The sequence below is a fragment of the Phodopus roborovskii genome, unplaced genomic scaffold (genome assembly GCF_943737965.1).
Source record: "Phodopus roborovskii unplaced genomic scaffold, PHOROB, whole genome shotgun sequence".
Taxonomy (NCBI): Eukaryota; Metazoa; Chordata; class Mammalia; order Rodentia; family Cricetidae; genus Phodopus; species Phodopus roborovskii.
The window spans coordinates 6,891,086-6,911,656 of record NW_026126689.1 but is presented as its reverse complement, the minus strand read 5'-3'; the positions used below and the strand labels follow the sequence as shown (position 1 = coordinate 6,911,656).

Sequence of the window (20,571 nt, the reverse complement as noted above, 5' to 3'; positions counted from 1 at the left end):
ATTAATAAAAAAGTAAACTTGCTCTACTTAATCGCTTGCTTTGACTAAATTGGCCGAGATTTGGGTCGGTGGTCTTTCTCCTCCTATCTTTGGAACTAACAGTGTCTTGAGGAAATGTTTCTGTATCACTTCTGCCTCCAAACTACCCGTCTGTTCAGCGGACATCAGCGGAAAACAGAGACAAATGGCCAGGCAGCGGGCTACTGACTGTGGGATTCAAGTGAGACAAAACGGAAGTGGTCCTTGAAAATTACCTTCCCAAGAAGCGTTGAGTCTGAAACACACTGTCTAATTGCAACAGTAATTTAAAGTCGACTTTTCCTAAACTGCATTCCTAAGCAGAGACACAACCACGTTTTCATCCGCAGCACAGACAAGGGTCTGTCTGCTCCACTTAGAGGAACAGCTCTTCTTCCAGCCGCGGACACGCGCGGAACCAAGAAGCCGAGCGCTCCGATTTCCCGGGCGAGCTCTGGTCAGCGGAGGACCAGCCTCCGGGCGGCGTTGCCGTGGAGACGGAGCTCGCTGCCTCCGTGGATGTGGCGCCTGGCCGAGGCTCGCTCGCCTGTGCTGACTGCCTGCGGCGGGGGCTCACAGGACCGACGCCAAGATGGTTAGTGGCTCCAGAGTTAAGGGGTGGGGAAGCTCCGAAGAGCTTTTCCCGCGGGCTCTAGCGCCCGGCGCACTCTGCAGAGGGCGAGCCCTTTATTCCCCAGCGTTTCCACGGGCACAAGCGAGGGACGCAAAGGAAAATACCTCGATGCTCTCTTCCCTCCTGCTCCTCCATTCCCCGACACCAGGTCTGCTTGCGGACTGGAAAAACAGCCAGGCAGCAATGAGGTGGTAGAAGCCCCATTGTGGACGAGTAGCTGGAAGTAGCTATTTGGCTCCTCTTCAGAGGTGATGGCTCTTTTAATAAAACGCGTCTTTAGAAGGTGTCTGAATAGTGTTTATTGGTAAGGATTTGGCTTGGAAACCACAGAGCTGTTGCTCTCGGTTTTAAAAAAAAAACAAAAAACAAAAAACAAGACTTTTGAGCTGCACCGTCTTTGCTGTTCGTTTTACAGATGCTTTCAAGGGCCAAACCCGCCGTGGGCGGGGAATCACCGCACACTGACAAAAGAAAGAAGAAAGGCAGGAAGATTCCAAAACTAGAGGATCTACTTTCGCAAAGAGATTTCACCGGCGCCATTACCCTATTGGAGGTAATGTCCAAAGAAGGTTTACTTTTAAGTCTGGTGGATGTCGGGGTGAATGCTGGTTACTATGCTATTGGAATAGGTGGGGACATTGTGGGGAATCCATGTAAATATAGCCAGACACATATTCCACCTTGAAAATTAACTATAAACCTGATAAAATATAAAAAAATTTTGGACTGGAGGATGGCTGAACCGGACAGTGGTAACGCATGCCTTTAATTCCAGCACTTGTGAAACAGAGGCAGGCGGATCTCAGTGACTTACAGGCCAGCCTGGTCTACAGGGCGAGTTCCAGGATAGGTTCCAAAGCCACACAGAGAAGCCTTGTCTTGAAAAACGAAACAAACAAAAAATAGATGAAGACAAAATACTCATACACTTAAAATTAGTTTTTTTTTCTAGTCCCACAGATGGTGAATCTAACCCAAAAATACAGTATTACACATAATACAATGTCAATTCACACATTGTTTATCGTAATTGCTGGGTGATTTATAACTCCTTTATATTTATAATATTTTGCTTAAAAATTAAGTCACTGTACCACGTTTAGTTTAAAAAATTTTGTAAACCCATAAAACATTTCACCTCTGTACATCAGTGTCCTCTCTTTCTAGAACCATAGCTGGGGGTCATCCTCAGGCCTCAAGGAAGCATTGTGCCACAGGTCTACGCCCCAGACAAGCCGCAGTGTGTAGACCGCACCTTTGGATGTGCACTGGAGGCGCAGGGTAGTTACTTAGATGTTTGTGTTCCCGGGCTGCTCCTTTACCATTTGAATTCACTAGGTCTGCTGTGCTGCTCAGGAAGCTGCATTTGGGGTGAGTGATGTGAGAAGCGTTCCGGACACAAACTGTCCTGGGAGACTGAACTTTGAGAAGCTGCATGTGGAAAGCACACGGTAGAGAAGGGTGAAGGGTACACAGAGGATAAAGTAAAGGGTCTTGACAGCAAGGTCTGGCTGTACTGTGCTACAACCTGCTATATTGCATTTCCCCTGGCCCTTTAATGTAAATATATTGTGCATCTCTGGAACTGTCCGTAATAGTTGCTTTGATTAGCTTTATCCACGTTTCTAGGTATTCCTGTGTCTTACTAGTGCTGTGATATTGAGTACAATTATTTGGCTTTCTTGCGTCAGCCTAGCCTTTGTGGTAGTAGAGTTGACTTGCAGGGACTTTCTAGCAGTGAAAAATCAGAGGATGGAATGTCGTATACATTTCTATTTTGTTTTGTCTTTTCAAGACAGGGTTTCTCTGTGTAGCCCTGGCTGCCCTGGAACTTGATCTGTAGACCAAGCTGATATCAAACTTAGAAATCCATCTGCCTCTGCCTCTCCAAATTCTGGAATTAAAGATGTGTGCCACCTACTCAACTGCATGTCTATTTTTTCTAAAGAATTTATAAAGTGATGTGTAGTTGTTTGTGTCTGTATGTGGGTGTGTCTGCCTGAATGCAGGTGCCCAGAGGCCATAAGAACTGGATCCCTTGGAGCTAGAGTTACAGAAAGTTGTGAGCTGTCTTATGCCGGTTCTGAGAACTTAACTCAGGACCTCTAGAAGATCAGCAAATGCATATGTACACATAATTAAGAATAAAAATACCTGGGCTGATTAAAGATGAAAACAAAGCAAAATCGAAACAATACAAAACTTTTTTTGGCTTATAAATACAAGTGACTGTCCACACTGAGGGAAGGCAAGGCAGAAATTTGAAGTCAGGCCTGCTTGCAAGTCTCTATATAGTATTACCTCTGACTAAGGAATTGCTCTTCAACCAAAGTGGTGCTGTATTTTGGTTTGGGTCTTTTGAGAGAAGCTCCCTATGTAGACCAGGCTGACCTTAAACAACAGAGCAGGCTGATGGCGGGTGTGGAATAAGGTGCCACTGTAACAGACTCGTCTTGAATTCATAGAGCTCCACCTGCTTCTGCCTCCTGAGTGCTGGGATTAAGGTTGTGAGCCAGCATACCCAGCTAAGCATGTACCACTGTGCCCAGCTCCCTAAGCTGTTTTGCTCAGGACCTAATCACAACAATGAAATGAAAGTAGAAGGAGTGGTAATTGAGAACCCTTCTCAGTCCTTTCCTCGGAAGTAAAACTTACTTTTTGTTAGCCGAGGAATTGTTAAGTCTTTGTAGTGGACACAAACAAGAGTGGAACTCGCTCTGTAGAGCAGGCTGTCCTCAAACTCACAGAGATCTGCCTGCCTCTGCCTCCCGAGTGCTCGGATCAAAGGCGTGCGCCACCACCACCTGGATGGCTTTAAATGTTTTACATAATTCTTGAGTATCGTCCAGAATTATTGGCTAACTCACATACTTTCTGGAATAAGGTGCTAGCAAACACAGAAAAACAAATCCAACATGCCTGAAAAGAGGACTTCTGTGACAGTAGGGGACTGCTGGCTCCTGTCAGTGGACTCTTCATTGAACTGCATACTGTCCGGCTTCTATTGTTTAGCATTTTGCTTGTTTATCTGTTACTCAGCATTCCTAAACAAAATAAAAACTGGAGAGATTGCTTAGCAGTTAAGATCAGAGGCTGCTTCCCCAGAAGACCGGGGTTCAAATCCCAGCATCTACATGGCAGCTAACAGCTCTCTATAACTCCAAAATCTGACACTTTCACATAGACATACATGCAGGTAAAACACCAATGGGCATAAAATAAAAATAAATAAATAAATTGCAAACAAGGCATTTGCTACTAAAATCTTTTGTTGTGATTTTCTTTTCATGACATTTTAATGAGAAGTTCAAACGCCACGTGGGAGAGCAGGAAGACGACACTAACTTGTGGATTGGATACTGCGCTTTTCACCTGGGCGACTACAAGAGAGCTCTGGAGGTCAGTGAGAGACAGCCCTACAGTGTCTCAAATGGCATCACATACTCAGGGTAGCAGCAGAAGGAGATAATGCAGATGCAAACAAAGGAAAAAGAAAGAAATTGATCACTATCTTCCCCAACCCTGTAGTGATTCAGAGACGGGTGGGGAGGCTAACAGCACACATGGGATATTGTTGCGGGGATCTTTCTGGAATAAGCACTATGACCCATCTGGAAGAGAGGAAACGCCACTGGAAGACTGAAGCCAGAAAGCTTCTGACGGACTTCCATCCCAGATCTGGCTTGGGCTCTCACTTCCTGCAAACTGTAAAGGTGCTGGCTAGTGAGGGAGGTTTTGTAAACAGTGTGGTGGCACTCGGTGACAGCCTGCCGGTTGTCAGGGGCAACAGCCTGTCATTGCAGCTGTGCAAGTGAAGTCATGCCTGGCAGATAGCCTTACAAGCCATGCTGTAAGCAAGTCACTAAACAAATAATGTGATTGGTCTTTTCTGTCCTACTCAGTATGACAGCAGGAGGGGAAATCAAGTGGGGCGGAGTGTTGAGAGGCACGCGGCCATGGGGTTCAGAGGCAGGCGGAGTGCCGAGGCCGCCCTGGGGGTTCAGAGGCAGGCGGAGTGCCGAGGCCGCCCGCCCTGGGGGTTCAGAGGCAGGCCACAGGGACAGGTGACAGGTGGGGGGTGTCGAAGGAGTGCTCCAGGGAACCTGCTGGTTTGTGAGTTAGTTCAAAAAAAAAAAAAAAGAGAGACAAATATTCTGCCCAGCTTCACACTTTGCTATATAACATACAAACTAAAACGCTCGTACGAAAACCCATAAAACAAAGAGCATGTGTAGCATTCCAGTATGTTTGAATATTTAATACTTTGTTAGTATTATTTTTGTATAATGGAAGTTATTATTGTGAAATGGTTTTAAATGAAATCCAAGAAGTAACTATACAAATGGGAAGACTTTTATCTATGGACTGGCATGTGAGTCTGGATCTTACTCGCCCTTCACTTTTACATGAGAGCCTTTATAACATATTAGTATCAGCACAAGCCTGAACCCAGGGCCCCTCGTGTGCCAGGTGAACATTTTGCCTTTGAGCTATACCTCTGCTTTTATATTTCTTTCTAAATGTTTTTAGGTTTATTTACTTTATGGATATGAGTGTTCGCCTGCATGCATGTATGTGAACCAGATGCGTGCCTGGAACCCGCAGAGTCCAGAAGAGGACACTGGATCTCCTGGAACTGGAGTTACAGATGATTGTAAGCCATCATGTGGGTGCTAGGAATCGAACCTGGGTCCTCTGCAAGGACAGCAAGAGATATTTTAATTGTTTTAATTTCTGAAGGTTTCTAAGACACGTTAAAAATGAGGGGGAAACAAAGTGTAAATTCTGTGTCCAGGAGCCCTGTCTGGGTGTAATTACATGTGAGCCTAACCTCTTCTGGCAGAGAATGCCGAGCTGATGCAGCGCCCCCAAGGTGTAGCTGCTTTGCCAGTGAGCACTGGTCTCCCACTTTAGAACAGACAATGATTGTCTCTTTCAGGAATATGAAAATGCAACCAAGGAGGAGAATTGCAACCCAGAAGTGTGGGTGAACTTGGCCTGCACCTACTTTTTCCTTGGGATGTATAAGCAAGCAGAAGCTGCTGGCTTTAAAGGTAAAATGGTCTTTTACAGATCACCTTTGCTGTAATGTCTCTGTCCGTTGTTATAACCACGGAGCCGGCCTGGTCTACATAGCAGGGCCCAGGGTAGCCAGGGCTACACAGACAGACCTTGGTCCCCCCCAACCACCACCAAAATAAATTGTTAGGTAAAATGGATTCATATTTATATGTATAAAACTTACCCATTTAAAAAAGAAAATGGGGAACTTGAAACCATTTTTAATTTTTAATTTGTACCCCATTTTTCATATGTGCTAGTGTAATTTTTCCAAAAGTAATCATCATGTCCTTTAGAGTACTGTCTGTTTCTTTTTTTTTTTTTTGGTTTTTCGAGGCAGGGTTTTTCTGTATTGCTTTGGATCCTGTCGTGGAACTTGTTCTGTAGACCAGGCCAGGCTGACCTTGAACTCACAGAGATCTGCCAGCCTCTGCCTGGGACTAAAGGCGTGCGCCCCCAGTGCCCAGCTCAGTAACTGTTTCTAAGAGTTTGTACTGAGAAGACTGTTAGGCACAGAAAGGTCTCACACAGCCAGCTTCATTTCCATACACGCTTGTGCACGCGCACGCGCGCGCGCGCACACACACACACACACACACACACACACACACACACACACACCTTTTTCATTTTTTGTGCACCGAAGTATGATTTTGCTCTGTACAGGAGACACAGATTTGGTTGTCCAGAACTGGAAAACTGAAAAGACTGTAAGCACTGGAACTTGAAGGGTGTTAGTCTTTTCCCTTGGGTGCCTGTTCAAAGGTGGCACTTCACTGCGGTAGAGGGTCCCTGGAGTAGTAGACTGCACTGGTGTTTAGGGAGCGGGACACTATAACTCTGGAATTAGGAAAGTGTGTGCCGGTTTAATGCTGGAGATGGAGATTGCAGGAGGAGTTGAGAAAACACTGCAGTGAGCAGCAAAATGTGGTGGCTGCGCGGGGACTGTGGGGTGACATAACGAGGGTTTGGTTTCGTGTGACCGCACAGAGCGGGGCTGCACTGTGTGCGTGTGGAGTGTTGTGCTGTGGGAAGACACCACAGCAGCATCCATCCGGTAGAAGTGTGGAGAGCAGATGCTCTGCTGCTGCTGCTGCTGCTCCTGCAGGTGGGGACCACACCTTATTCTAGCAGACACACATACAGCCAGACAAGGGTTTGGGCAACCCACCAGAGTTCATCTTGTGGCAAGGGACTAACTTTCACAGACTATTGGTTGATTTTTTGTGAGCGCTTTGCCTGCATGTGCTCCTGGAAGCCAGAAGAGGGCACCAGATCTCCTGGATCAGAGTCATGAACACTTGTAAACTTGTGAGTGCCGAGAACTGAACCTGGGTCCTCTGCAGGAGCAGCGAGTGCTCGGAACCTTGGAGCCAGCTCTGCAGACCAACTATTGAACTCTTTACCAAGCAGCATGGTTCTTTTTCTTTCAGCTCCAAAGAGCCGGCTCCAAAACCGCCTGTTGTTCCATCTGGCTCACAAGGTACTCATGTTCTTATCCACATGCTCGCTTTAAAAACGTTCTCCTCTTCAGCCTTTTGCCAACAGTGTTGGAAAGTATTTAACTAGACATTTCTGTTAACGTTACTAAATTGTTTTACAGAAAGTTAATCAGTCTCAAACAGGTAGCATATGAAAGTATATTTGATGCATTTAAGAATTTCACAGTATAATTGTTATTACCACTGTTAGGAATGCGGCTGGAGGTGGGGCCTTCAGTGCATTCTGCAGCGGGTGAGGGGAATAATACCAGGTGGGACGGGACAGACGGGGACCTGCAGGGGACCTTTCTGTGGAAAGGTCATTGGTGGACGGTCAGGGAGTAAGGATAGAGAAACGAGAAAGGGGGAGAGAGAGGCAGAGAGCTGCCTTCTCAGAGGAAAGAGAAGAGACAGAGACGGTAGGTGCAGTTGTTACCTTAAAGAGACCTCTGCACCCGCGCACAGAACTTGTCATGTGTACAGAGGCATTGTGCCAAGTTCCCAAGGGGCGTGGCCAGGAGTATTATAATTACAGAGTTAAGAATTAAACCCAGGGCTGGGCAGCGGTGGCGCATGGCCTTTAATCCCAGCACTGGGAGGCAGAGGCAGGTGGATCTCTGAGAGGCAGGTGGATCTCTGAGTTTTTAGGCCAGACTGGTCTACAAAGTAAGTTCCAGGATGCTCAGGGCTACACAGAGAAACCCTGTCTCAAAAAACCAACAATTACACCTAGGGTCTTGTGCATGATAGTCAAATGCTTTGCCACTGAGCTGTATCCAGCACCCTTGGCTTTTTAAGGTATCATCTCACTATGTTGTACAGGCTGGTCTGAAACTTGCTGCGTAGCCCAAGGTGACTCAAACGTGCAGGCTTCCCGCCTTAGCCTCCCAGCTGTTGGGGTTAAAGGCGTGCATCACCACACCCAGGTCCAGGGCTTCTGGCTGATTGCTTGTTTCTGTTTGTCCCAAATGATCAAAATTCTGCCTTCTCTCCTTTCTGGTATTCTTGAATTAGTTTTTAAAAATTGCATATTTGTCCCCTGCTAGCTTGTTATTATGACTATTTTATAGCATTTAGAAGTACTATAGCATATGCCATTTACACTACTGCAGTTCTTTTGGTTGTTGAGGGTTTTATATTTTCGGTTTGTTGTGTTCCTCGTAGGACATCAATAATGTTTCTGCACAAATAGTTTGTTTAATTATGTCATAGGTAAATGCTTCTATTTTCTTTCTTTTTTTGGTTTATGTTTTTCAAGACAGGGTTTCTCTGTGTAGAACTGACTGTCCTGAAACTCACTCTGTAGACCAGGCTGGCCTCAAACTCAGAGATCTGCCTGCCTCTGCCTCTGAGTGCTGGGTTTAAAGGCGTGTGCCACCGACATCCAAAAAATATACATGCTTTTTGAGGAAATTTCTTACTAATTTTGCTGAAATCATGTCTAATCATTTATTAAATCCATTAGTTCTTCATTTCGGTTGTGCTCCTTTCCAGAGTTTATATTTTAATTGAGGGTGGGGCACAGTCCCTCAGTAGCACTTCACCTCCTTGAAGAGGCAGGGCCCTGCTTCTTAGCACCCCCTCTCTCAGGCACTGCTCTGTTGCTGGGAAGAGACACCGCGACCATCATGGCGAAGGCAGGCGGGCCTGGCACGGCCACTGTAGCCGAGAGCTCTACGTCCTGCTCAGTGGCAGCAGCCACACAAAGTCCAGGCTTGGGCTTGTGAAACCTCGAAGCTCACCCCTAGTGTCTCATCCATTCCACCGCCACACGTACTCCCACAAGGCCACACCTCCTAGTCCTTCCCAACAGTTTCAGTGAATGGGGACTGTGGGGCCACTCTGACTCAAGCCAGCGCCCCCTCTGAAGGCTGTCCCCGTCAAGCCAGCGCCCCCTCTGAAGGCTGTCCCAGTCAAACCAGCGCTCCCACTGAAGGCTGTCCTTCAGCGCCTGCTGTTTGAAGCAGATCCTTTAAAGGACGATTTCAGTAGGCAGGAGAGAAGGCGCAGCTGTTAGGATTTCAGCAGGAGAGAAGGCGCAGCTGTTAGGATTTCAGCAGGAGAGAAGGCGCAGCTGCTAAGGGCACTTGTTGCGGAGGACCTGCGTTTGGTTCCCAGCACCCACCCGTGTGGCAGCTCACGGTTACGGTCTGGGCCGTGACCCAGTTCCCGAGGGTCCAGTGTCCTCCTTGGCCTCCCAAGGGCACTGGATGCACAGAGATGTTTGCTGGGAATCACCCACACATATGAAATTAGCATAAAGGAATCTTTTTAAAAATAAAGACTGGAAGCACCGGGGGAGTGAATACTCTGTATCAGGAGTTACATACAAAATGTATCAATTCAATGCTATGTAGAAACGAAGGCAGTTGTTATTTATAACTTTTTTTTCTTGAGACAGGGTTTCTCTATGTAGCTTTAGGAACTTGTCCAGGAACTCAGTAGACCAGGCTGACCTCGAACTCACAGAGATCTGCCTCCCAAGTGCTGGGATTAAAGGCGTGCGCCACCACAGGGCTATAACTACCTTATAATAAAATAAACATAAAAGTTGAATTCTCATAGTGTAAAACAAGAACTCCACATGTGGTAACTGAAGAGAAGATAAAAACACCTAGAACAGAAAATACAAAATTGTGTTCATAAAGTTACATGATGACAAATACATTTTGATTACATACTATTCATCAAAGAAAAAGATAGAAAAAAATGGGAAAGAATTGTTCAGGGATGAGGGCAAAGAAAAGTAAAAAAAAAAAAAAAGAAAAGAAAAGAAAAGAAGAAAAAGGAAAGATAGAGAAACATAAGGAGAAGAGATGCGTAGGGTGGAGATATGAAGTAATTAAGGATAACTGTAACTTACGGCCTTTCCATTGCCAAGGCTCTGTCTCCAGAGATGGCTTGCATCCTTCTCCTTCTCCGCAGCTGGACAAAGAGATGGGGAGCTGGAGGGAGTGGGGACACAGTGGCCAGTGAGGAATTCAGACCTTCATCACATGAGTGTCCCTCACACCAACGTGGGCCTTTTCTCACAATTGTAGTTTAATGATGAGAAGAAATTGATGAACTTTCATCAGAATCTTCAGGATATCAAAGAAGACCAGCTTAGTTTGGCCTCAATCCACTACATGCGATCCCATTACCAGGAAGCCATTGATATATACAAGCGGATACTGCTGGATAACAGGTCTGTGTTCTTTCTTGCCCTCTCGAAATCGCAGCCCGCTCACTGTTCACTAGTTTCCATCGTATCTAATTTGGCTACAAACCAGGTGTCCTCTGGACCCATTACCACCACGTACATCTTCAAGTCTGTTTCACTGATAATCTGATCCAGTTAAGAACTCCTTGGGTATTGCTGACATCGGATTCTCTCTACCCTTTTTCTTTGGTTGCTAAATATATTCTAATAAAATATTCTAATAAAAACTTTTATCAAAGAGAAGTATATCAAAGCTAGTTTAAAGACACTCAAATAGTATAACTCAGGGGGGAAATGCACTAATGATGTCTTGCTTTCTTCCTTCCCGGGCAGATTCTCGCCCCCTCTTTGCCTTATTGTTCATTTGAGTCTGCAGTTAGACATTTAATATAATATGACAGAGGGATTCTACTTTTCCTTAAAGATATTAGAACTGATTGGATTCAGACTGACTGTACATACTTAGTCTATGAACGTTAAATAACAAACTTCTTTTCACACACTTACTTGTTTTCCTTTAGAAATGAAAACTGTATGAGGTAGATTCCCCAAAGAATTTATATAGAACACATTTGTTCCCTTATGAGAATTGTGTCCAGTACCCTTCCAAGTCAGATGTGTAGTTCCTTTTCTTGTAAGCATGCTGCATCCCCTGTCCCTCATTCTCTCTCACTGTTATCACATTACTTCTGTAGTACAAGACTCGCCCAGTTGATACATGACCTTGAATTGATAAAGCGGTGATTATTTAGTACTCCAGATTAAAACTGGGAGAGAATCAAATGAATTTGTCAGTAATAAAGGAAGATGTTTTGAAACCGTTTGGTTGTATCAGGGATCAGCGTCTGAGATACACCTCAACTTGAGTCTTTGTGCTAACAGGGAGTACCTGGCCCTCAATGTTTATGTGGCCCTCTGCTACTACAAATTGGATTACTATGATGTGTCTCAAGAAGTCCTGGCCGTTTACCTTCAGCAAATCCCGGATAGCACTATCGCGCTCAACCTCAAGGCTTGTAATCACTTTCGTCTGTACAACGGCAAAGCAGCTGAGGTAGGCATGTGCATGCGTTTCTAATTAGTCCTGTTCTAATGGGAGTTAGCCCATCAACTCCAGGGTCTACAGCTCCGTAGTAATGTCCTTCGGTTAATGTCCTTCGGTTAGTGCCAGCATAACCAAGTAATTGTACAAGCATTCTTTCTGAAACGAGGTCTCACTACTTAGCTCTGGCTGGCCTCCAACTCCCTGTGTAGACCTCGCCAGATGTGCCTGCCTCTGCCTCTGCAGTGATGGCATTAAAGGTGTGCCACAGAATACCTTCTTTTTTAAAATTAAAAAGGAACTTAATTTCTCAATGATCTGTGTTGTATCTAGTATATTTTAGATAGTTTTACCTAACTGACACATAATAATATAAATATAATGTAAATGTTTAAAGCCAATGCTTCAGCTCCCCCTCTAAAGTCTCCTCAAGGCTCTACGGTTGCCCGTCAACCCTGTGTGTCTGTCCAGTAAGCAGATATTAGAAACCCAAGAAATCCATCCCTTCCTCCCTCCCTCGTGTCCAGGTCACACCCACTACTTCCCATGCGTCACAGCTTCTAGACGCCTCTCCCTCCCTCTCTCCCTCTCTCCCTCTCTCTTCCTCTCTCCCTCTCTCTCCCTCTCTCTCCCTCTCTCTCCCTCTCTCCCTCTCTCCCCTCTCTCTTCCTCTCTCTCTCTCTCTCTCTCTCTCTCTCCCTCTCTCCCTCTCTCTCCTCTCTCTCTCTCCTCTCTTCCTCTCTCTCTCTCTCTCTCTCTCTCTCTCTCTCTCTCTCTTCCTCTCTCTCTCTCTTCCTCTCTTCCTCTCTCAGTGTCCACTGGACATGCAAACCTGTACAGTTGATGGTCTGGTGAAGTCTTCTCCTCAGATGTTGTTTAGATCAGGCTTCTCTGTGTTTTCTTTCTTCATTATTGCCTTCTTAGACATGTGTTCCTCCCATTTGTCCTATTTGGTGTCGGGCCAAGTCATCAGAGGTCTTACTGAGAGATGTGGGTGCCTCAAGCTCCTTACCCTCTCACCTCAGTCTCCTAAGTGTAGCTTGTGCAGGTAGTAACATCTGTGAACCTCATAAACCTTCCAGGTCCAAAATGGCTTATGTGACTTTTTCCCTTTAGGACCTGTCTTCTCTTCACTTTAAAAAAAAAAAAAAAAATTGACCAGGTATTTTTGTGTAGCCATAGATGCCCTAGACCAGACTAGCCACAAACTCACAGAAATCCACCAGCCACTGCCTCTTGAGTGCTGGGATTAAAAGCATACACCACCGCTGCCCAGCTTAGTGTAAAATGTGCAATAATCCCCCTATTCTAGTTGTTTTCAGTAAGAACATTAAACTAAATAATGTCCAATAATTTGAAAGTGTGGTCTGAGGTCACTGGGTCCCTAAAGCTCTGCGGAGTGTGTGAGACAGGCTCGGGCTTGAATGGGGCGGGAAGCTGCCTGGGCCGCGTTGGCTCTCTCACCATGCGCACCAAGTGAGCGACCCCTCAGATGCTGTCCTTGGGCAGCTCACTTGTCACCCGTTGTACTTTCTGGCCCTGCCACAGGGATCCTCTGTAAGCCAGGTACAAAGAGGCTTCTGGAGGCAGATGCAGTGTGGGGAGCACAGAATCACATGCTAGGTGGATGCGGTGCTGAGGTTGCAGCCGTAGGAGAGCCCAGAGCAAGCGAGACTGGCCAATTATCTAAGAACAGGCGGGATAATTTGTGTAATATAAGTGAACAGAGCTTGTGTAATGGAATCTTATCTGAGAGAAAAAGTATTTCCCTTGCCTCAGAAGATCATGGACAGAACATCCTAAAATGCATTACAAAGTTCTGGAGAACAGAATGTCTTTTATGATTTCGAAATAATCATGAAGGAAGAAATAATCCCATGTCATTATTGTGTGCTGGGGGTGCAGTGACTTTTTCAGGGCTGTGTTTGAAGTAAACATGAAAGAGATGACATGATGGAGGTGTTGCCATTAGTAACTTGTTCTGCAAAGTAGTAAGAGCATCCCTGCCTTCTTCCTTCTTTCCTTCCTTCCTTCCCCCTTCCTTTCTTCTTCCTTCCCTCCTTTCTTCCTTTTTTCCTTCCCTCCTTCCTTCCCCCTTCCTTTCTTCTTCCTTCCTTCTTGTCTCCTTCCTTCCTTTCTTTGTTTAGTTTTTAAAGACAGGATTTCTCTGTGTAGCCCTGACTGCCCTGGAACTCACTCTGTAGACCAGGCTGGCCTCGCACTCACAGAAATCCACCTGCTTCTGCCTCCTGAGTGCTGCGATTAAAGACTTGTGCCACCACCACCTGGCTCACTAATAATTTTTAGAGATTTTTATTAAACTTTGTTTTGTTTGTTTGTTTTTAAGACAGGGTTTCTCTGTGTAACTGGCTCCTGGAATTCTCTATGTAAACCAGGCTGGCCTTGAACCCAGAGATCCTCCAGCCTCCCAAGTGCTAGGATTAAAGGCATGCGTCATCACCTCCTGACTATTTGTTTTTTAATGTCAGGGTCTCACAATATAGACCTGGCTGTCCTGGAACACCCTGTGTAGACAAGGCTGGTCTCAAACTCACAGAGAGCTGCTTGCCTCTGCTTCCTAAGAGCTAGAATTAAACACCTGCACTACTAAGCCCAGCTTAGTAAACATTTTTTAAAATCTTTCTTTTTAAGGATTTATTTATTTATTACATATGCAGTATTCTGTCTGCATGTTATGACTGCATGCCAGAAGAGGGCACCAGATCTTACTACAGATGATTGTGAGCCACCATGTATTTGCTGGGAATTCAACTCAGGACATCTAGAAGAGCAGCTAGTGCTCTAAACTGCTGAGCCATCTCTCCAGCCATATGTTTTCTTATCTTTAGACTTTATGTGTACATTATATGTGTGTATACATGTGTGCACATTGTACAAGTAATGTCAGTGTACAAGTTGCAGAAATCTATTCTTTTCTATTGTATAAATTTTGGGATTGAATTTAGACCTTCAGGCTTGGTCACATGAATATTTATTTATTGTATACGTGCATTTGTGCATGCAAGCGCATGGTGCATGCAAGCGCATGGTGCATGCAAGCGCATGGTGCATGCAAGCGCATGGTACATGGTGTGTGTGCCGTGGTTAGAGGATAGCTTTTGGGAAGTCAGCTCTCCCCTCCCACCTCATTGTTTTTTCTCTCTGCTGCTGTGCTGCACGCTTCTGCTTCCTGTCGTTATACTGCTTCTGCCTGCCATCTCACCGCAGGGGTGCGGGGCTGCCGCTGCAGAGGGCTACACAGAGGGACCTAAAAAGAGACCTGAATAAACAGAACAACAAAATAAACCTTAAGAATGGGAACTATGTGCTTATTACCTTGGTAACGCTTTCTTTTTTACATTTTAGGCAGAACTCAAAAGCTTGATGGACAATGCCTCTTCTCCCTTTGAATTTGCTAAAGAACTCATCAGGCACAATCTGGTGAGTAAGTCCCCACCTTGATGTCTTGAGTCCTATTTTGATAATTCACAGCCACTAAAGATGAGTAAAAGGAGATTCCCCAGCAAACATGGCACTATTCCAAGGAATGCCTGGCTCCTGTGGAAGGCATGAAATGGGTTTCTTATACCTGCCTGTCTTTCTCCTTAGGGACCCTCTCATTGGGAGGACAGATGTGGGTCATAATTGGAAAGAAGGGCCAGGCAAGGCAGACCCACGTCTCCCTTGTCCCTGGGGAAAAGGCAGAGGAACATACCCTCGTGGGTTGTCATAAGTAGGGATGACTATTTCATCTTCGAAGGCAGGCTGAGTCTTTGAGGGTTCATTCTCATCCGAGACATGACTCTGAAAGTGTGACATGTAAGATGACAGAAGATGATTGGACCAGTGCTGTAAATTCACACTGGAGAAAGTGGAAAGTAAAGCTGGATGAGTAATAGGTTTTGGGCTAGATTATGATGGCCGTTTCTTAAAATGAATCTAAGCTCAGATGAAGTTGTATTCTAGCAACCATGCAACATAATGAGATGCAGACTGTGTGTTTCCGAGCCAGATACTTGGAGCACTAAGCAAATGATGTTGTGTGGTGGTCTGCTTCCTCATCTAAAAACAGAGGCAACAAAAACTACAGCTTCTGTCTCTGCTTTGTTTCATCTTCCTCCTCTTCTTCTTGAGACAAGACCTTTGGTTTTTTGAGACAGGATTTCTCTGTGTAGCTTTGGAGCCTGGAACTCGATTTGTAGACCAGGATGGTCTCGAACACACAGAGATCTGCCTGCCCCTGTTTCCTGAGTACTGGTATTAAAGGCATGTGCCACCACCACCTGGCAAGACAAGATCTTACTACGTAGCCCTAGCTGGCCTGGAACTCTCCATATAGACCAGGCTGGCCTGGAAATCACAGAGATCCATCACAGAGATTAAAGGCATATGCTACCACACTCAGCCAAGCCTACTTTTTGAGGTCATGTGTGGAATTTTACACTCCTGGCATCAGCAGAAACACTCAGACATTTCTGGTTCTGGGTGTGTTCAACCTGTTGTAACCCCAGCCTCTGCCTGCTGATCCAGCTTTTAACTTTTCTGTGCAACATGCATCATCTCATGGAGTACTGCCACCATGTTAAAGACTGCAGTGTCAGACCACAGAGAAGCACAGGACAGCCACCCCGAGGACATTTGAGAGTGACATGTGAGAGTGAGTCTAGCAGGGTGCTGGGAGCAGAAGACACACTTGGAGGAGGCTAAGGAGCCTCAGGGTGTGAGGGATTAGTAGTCAGCCACAGCTTTTCAAGTTTAGCGTTGAAAGGAAAAAAAAAAGGACATTCTCCAGAAGGCACAAGTAGAGATTTCACACGAGAACAAAAGCTCCTGTGTGTGCTTAAGTTGGGAAGTAGGGCTGTTGCTCTGGGAAGACAGAACACAGTGATTAATGGAGAAATGGAGTTACAGTCTTAGGATCAAGGAAGCAGATGACATCTCCTTGTTAAAGGAAGGGACATAAAAAGGAGCCAGAAAACATCATGAAAACGAATATTCTGAGGGAAAAAATGATGTGGCTCATCCCCAGTGACCTTAGTTTCAGTGTACTTGTAGACAGTATACTGTGCTCTGAACACTTGGTAGTGTGAGCAAATTGTTTGAATTTTATTACATTATTTCGCCTGTGTATGTGTGGTAAGTGCTGAAATTGACAGTGTGGATCCTGGGGGCTGAACTCAAGTTGTCCACCCTGAAGGCACTGGCCTTTATCTGCTCAGCCATCTCACCGGGCTGCTTTTGTGTTTTAACTTTATAACCCTTATCAACTGACAGCATACTTGTTTGCTTGTCTTTCACATTTTTAGTCACTTGTGGGAGTTAATTCTCTACTTCTGTCGTGGGTCCCTTCCCCGTTGAGTCATATCACCAGCCCTCGTTTGCTTCCCGGGGGCCTCTCCATACTTGAATAACTTATGAGGCTGCAGGGGAGTGAATTGGTCCTGCCGTAACCCCAATCCCTACTATGGGAGCAGGCATGTAGGTACTAATGAATATTTGTAGAATTAAATTACCTACTATTGCCACACAGCCCATTTTAACTCATTCCATTAATAAAATTATTGTTGGAAAACGAAGGAAACAGGCTCTGAAAAGTTATAGAAATGTCATATGGGCTCAGCACTTTTGTAATGCTGAGGTGACACGGTTTCCCTGCAAAGCTCAATGTGGTCTTGAACTGGCACCCCTTACGTCTGCCTCCTGAGTGGGCCCCTTAGCACTTCCAGTGGCGGCCATACGCACCCGTGATGCCACAGTAACGCTCTGTCTTTGTGCAGGTTGTTTTCCGAGGAGGTGAGGGGGCTTTGCAGGTTTTACCTCCCTTGGTTGACGTCATTCCTGAAGCTAGGCTAAACCTCGTGATTTACTACCTTCGCCAAGGTAAGGAAAATTTGTCCGGTTCTGACTTATGAAGAAAGATATTTAGAATAGTTGATTTTACTGAACTAGTTGTACACATTTTAAATGTATAACACTTCCAAATACATATTTGCGACATGGTCGTGAAAAAACAAATTTCATGATACGTGATAGCCGCGCCTTTTCCTCTCCCTCCCCTCCCCCCGCCTCCCCCCCCTGCCGCTGCTCCCCCCCCCCCCCCCCCCCCCCCCCCCCCCCCCCCCCCCCCCCCCCCCCCCCCCCCCCCCCCCCCCCCCCCCCCCCCCCCCCCCCCCCCCCCCCCCCCCCCGCCCCCCCGCTGCTCCCCCCCTCCCGCCGCTCCCTCCTCCTCCCGCTGCTTCTCCTTGCTGCGCTGCCCTCTCTATCAATTTCCTTTGGGGTCTTCAATTCAATTTTTTTTCTTTTCTTGATAACATTGACACTAACAATGTTATCATTCAAGGATTTTTTGTTTTGTTTTGTTTATTTGGGACAGGGTTTCTCTGTGTAACAGGCTGTCCTGGAATTCGCTCTGTAGACCAGGCTGACCTCGAACTAGCTGAGCTCTGCCTGCCTCTGCCTCCCGAGTGCTGGGATTGGAGGTGTGGCCACCATGCCCGGCCCCAGCCTGTGCTCTTAACTTGAGCATTTTTTAGGTGTCTTGTGGCTCAGTGTCAGTTTCCTAAAGATGATGTTTTTCCTGGGCCAGGGTTCGACTCAGTCCTTAACACGGTTCCCTGGAAAGCCAGGAGGACCTGAGTTCCAGCTCCAGAACTCATGTGAAAATGCCAGCTAGTGTCATGCGTGTGTGACCACAGCACCGGGGAGGTGGAGGCTGAAGGGTCCCTGGGGCTCTCTGGTCAGCCAATCCAGCCTAATCCGTCTCATCTAATCGGTCTCATGCATTTTTTTGAAAAGAAAAATACCAGTTTTCTTTAGGAAAAGTAAAAACCATCAACTTAATAGAGAACTAAAGGTCAGGTAAAACATATTTCTCTCTCTCTGTGTGTTTGTGTGGTGTGTGTGTGTGAGGTGTGGTGTGTGAGGTGTGGTGTGTGTGTGTGAGGTGTGGAGTGTGTGTGTGAGGTGTGGAGTGTGTGTGTGTGTGAGGTGTGGTGTGTGTGTGAGGTGTGGTGTGTGTGTGAGGTGTGGAGTATGTGTGTGTGTATATGTGTGTGAGGTGGTGTGTGTGTGTGTGAGGTGGTGTGTGTGTGTGGTGTGTGTGTGTGAGGTGTGGAGTGTGTGTGTGCGTGCGTGTGTGTGTGAGGTGTATGTGTGTGTGAGGTGTGGTGTGTGTGTGTGAGGTGTGGAGTATGTGTGTGAGGTGGTGTGTGTATGTGTGTGAGGTGGTGTGTGTGTGTGTGCGCGCGCGCGCGCATGCTCACACGTGTGGCCTTGCATCTGCTGTAAAGGCACTCTATTACTAAGCTGGCCCCTACCTATTTTGTATGAATATTTGAATACTGCACACTCACTTTGCTAGTGACTGTGTGAGAGAATTTTGTTGAAATACAAGCTCAGATAATGACTAATTTCTTACATTGCAGATGACGTACAGGAAGCTTATAATTTAATCAAGGATCTGGAGCCGACGACGCCTCAGGTAATTGGAAATGCTGAGTTCCAGTTAGGTAAGTGCTGTGCACACAGCACTGGAGGCAGACGTGCTGCTGTACGCATGTCAGAGAAGATGTCATTGTAGTATACATCGATTGTTTGGGGGGGCTTTAGTGTGAGAATGAATGTTCTGGGCTTTTATAAAGTATGTGGTTCAAGTCCCTTACTATCTGTTTGATTCCTAAAGAGATCTAAAGTTTGAAAATATTAAAATCTGTTTGGAAAACTTAAATCTGTACTTCTAATGAAATGAACTACGCAGATACTCTTTGTCACGATGTAAGAGTGTGTAACTTGTCTCTTCCCTCTGTACGTTGTCCATTCTCTGCAGTCAGGGCCTGGGTCTCTCTTGTATCTCCGACACTGTGTGCTGAGTACATAGTAAGCATCCCTTCACTGAGTACAGGACTGGAGGGCGCCGGCAAGGTGGCTTAGTGGGTAAAGCTCCTGCCGTCAAGCCGGACAGCCAGGGTTCAGTCCTTGGAATCCACATGGTGGAAGGAAACCCACAAATGAACTCTGACCTCCACATGCGTGCTGTAGCGCGTACACATACCCACGAGCACATGTGAGCGCACACACACTAAATAAATGTTAAAAAAAATAAAGAATGAAAAAAATACTGACAACTACTTCCTGAGCAGATGGAGTCTAAACAAGTCTTTTTCTCAAGGGAACTGAAGGCTCCAGAGTCTTTACCACTTAGGGCAGTCATGACACGGCTAAGGAAAGTATTATTAAAACGTTAGCAGAGACTGAAAGCACTGGGCTGCAGATGAGACCACAGGACTCCAAAAGAGAGCGCATCTTACCAGTGGGTATCAGATGTCCTCTTTTTCCTTTAGGAAAAGGACCAAAACATGGTTGTTGTGACATTGGAAACAGGGAATGATGTGTATGTAGTAGTTATTTTCCCACAAGCAGTATCTCTCCTGTTCTTGGAGACAAGGTCGCTCACTGGCCTGGGACTCGCTGATTGGGCTCGGCTGGCTTGGAGACAAGGTCGCTCACTGGCCTGGGACTCGCTGATTGGGCTCGGCTGGCTTGGAGACAAGGTCGCTCACTGGCCTGGGACTCGCTGATTGGGCTCGGCTGGCTTGGCCTAACAAGCCCCAGGGATGTGCTTGTTTCCACCGCTCCAGCACTGTGATTACATGTGGTTTTTCCATGGGTCCTGGACCCGGATTGAACTCAGGTGCTCATGCTACATGGCAAGTCCTTTGCCGACTGGGCCGTCTCCCTGGCCTCCACTGAGTTTTTCCCTTAGGACTGAACGTTTGCAATGATGAACTCTGTTATATGAGCACTTGCCTAGCAAAGGTCAAACTGGACCCCACACCCTTCCATAAGCCAGGGTATACAGAGAAAGGCAGTGAGCATGTGAAGTAGGGTCGGTGGAAGGGCCAGTAGCAAAGCCCACACTAGTTTATGGTGTGATTGTGTTTTTCCAGGAGTATATTCTCAAGGGAGTTGTTAATGCAGCCCTCGGCCAGGAAATGGGTTCGGTGAGTATGAAATCATCAGTAATCCATACTTTGCAAAGTTCTGGTTATTGAAAACCGGGGTGGGTGATGATGTGTAACCAGTAACAAGCTTACAGTCGCTGGGTTCTGCAGGTCCTTGTGCTTTCTTGTTGGAA

General features: G+C 46.2%; 1 protein-coding gene across 2 annotated transcripts in view; it reads left to right on the top strand.

Moving 5' to 3' along the window:
- The first annotated feature begins 554 nt into the window (after nucleotides 1–554).
- Nucleotides 555–20,571, top strand: part of Ift56 (intraflagellar transport 56) — a 39,123-nt gene continuing 19,106 nt past the window's right edge. For both annotated transcript variants that reach the window (XM_051174684.1, XM_051174683.1), the window contains exons 1-11: nucleotides 555–613; nucleotides 1,068–1,205; nucleotides 3,959–4,051; nucleotides 5,592–5,706; nucleotides 7,147–7,196; nucleotides 10,236–10,381; nucleotides 11,279–11,450; nucleotides 14,805–14,879; nucleotides 17,216–17,318; nucleotides 18,863–18,918; nucleotides 20,384–20,437. In XM_051174684.1, coding sequence (XP_051030641.1) covers nucleotides 611–613; nucleotides 1,068–1,205; nucleotides 3,959–4,051; nucleotides 5,592–5,706; nucleotides 7,147–7,196; nucleotides 10,236–10,381; nucleotides 11,279–11,450; nucleotides 14,805–14,879; nucleotides 17,216–17,318; nucleotides 18,863–18,918; nucleotides 20,384–20,437 — 1,005 coding nt within the window. In that variant the 5' untranslated portion in view covers nucleotides 555–610. The remainder of the gene's footprint in view (nucleotides 614–1,067; nucleotides 1,206–3,958; nucleotides 4,052–5,591; nucleotides 5,707–7,146; nucleotides 7,197–10,235; nucleotides 10,382–11,278; nucleotides 11,451–14,804; nucleotides 14,880–17,215; nucleotides 17,319–18,862; nucleotides 18,919–20,383; nucleotides 20,438–20,571) is intronic.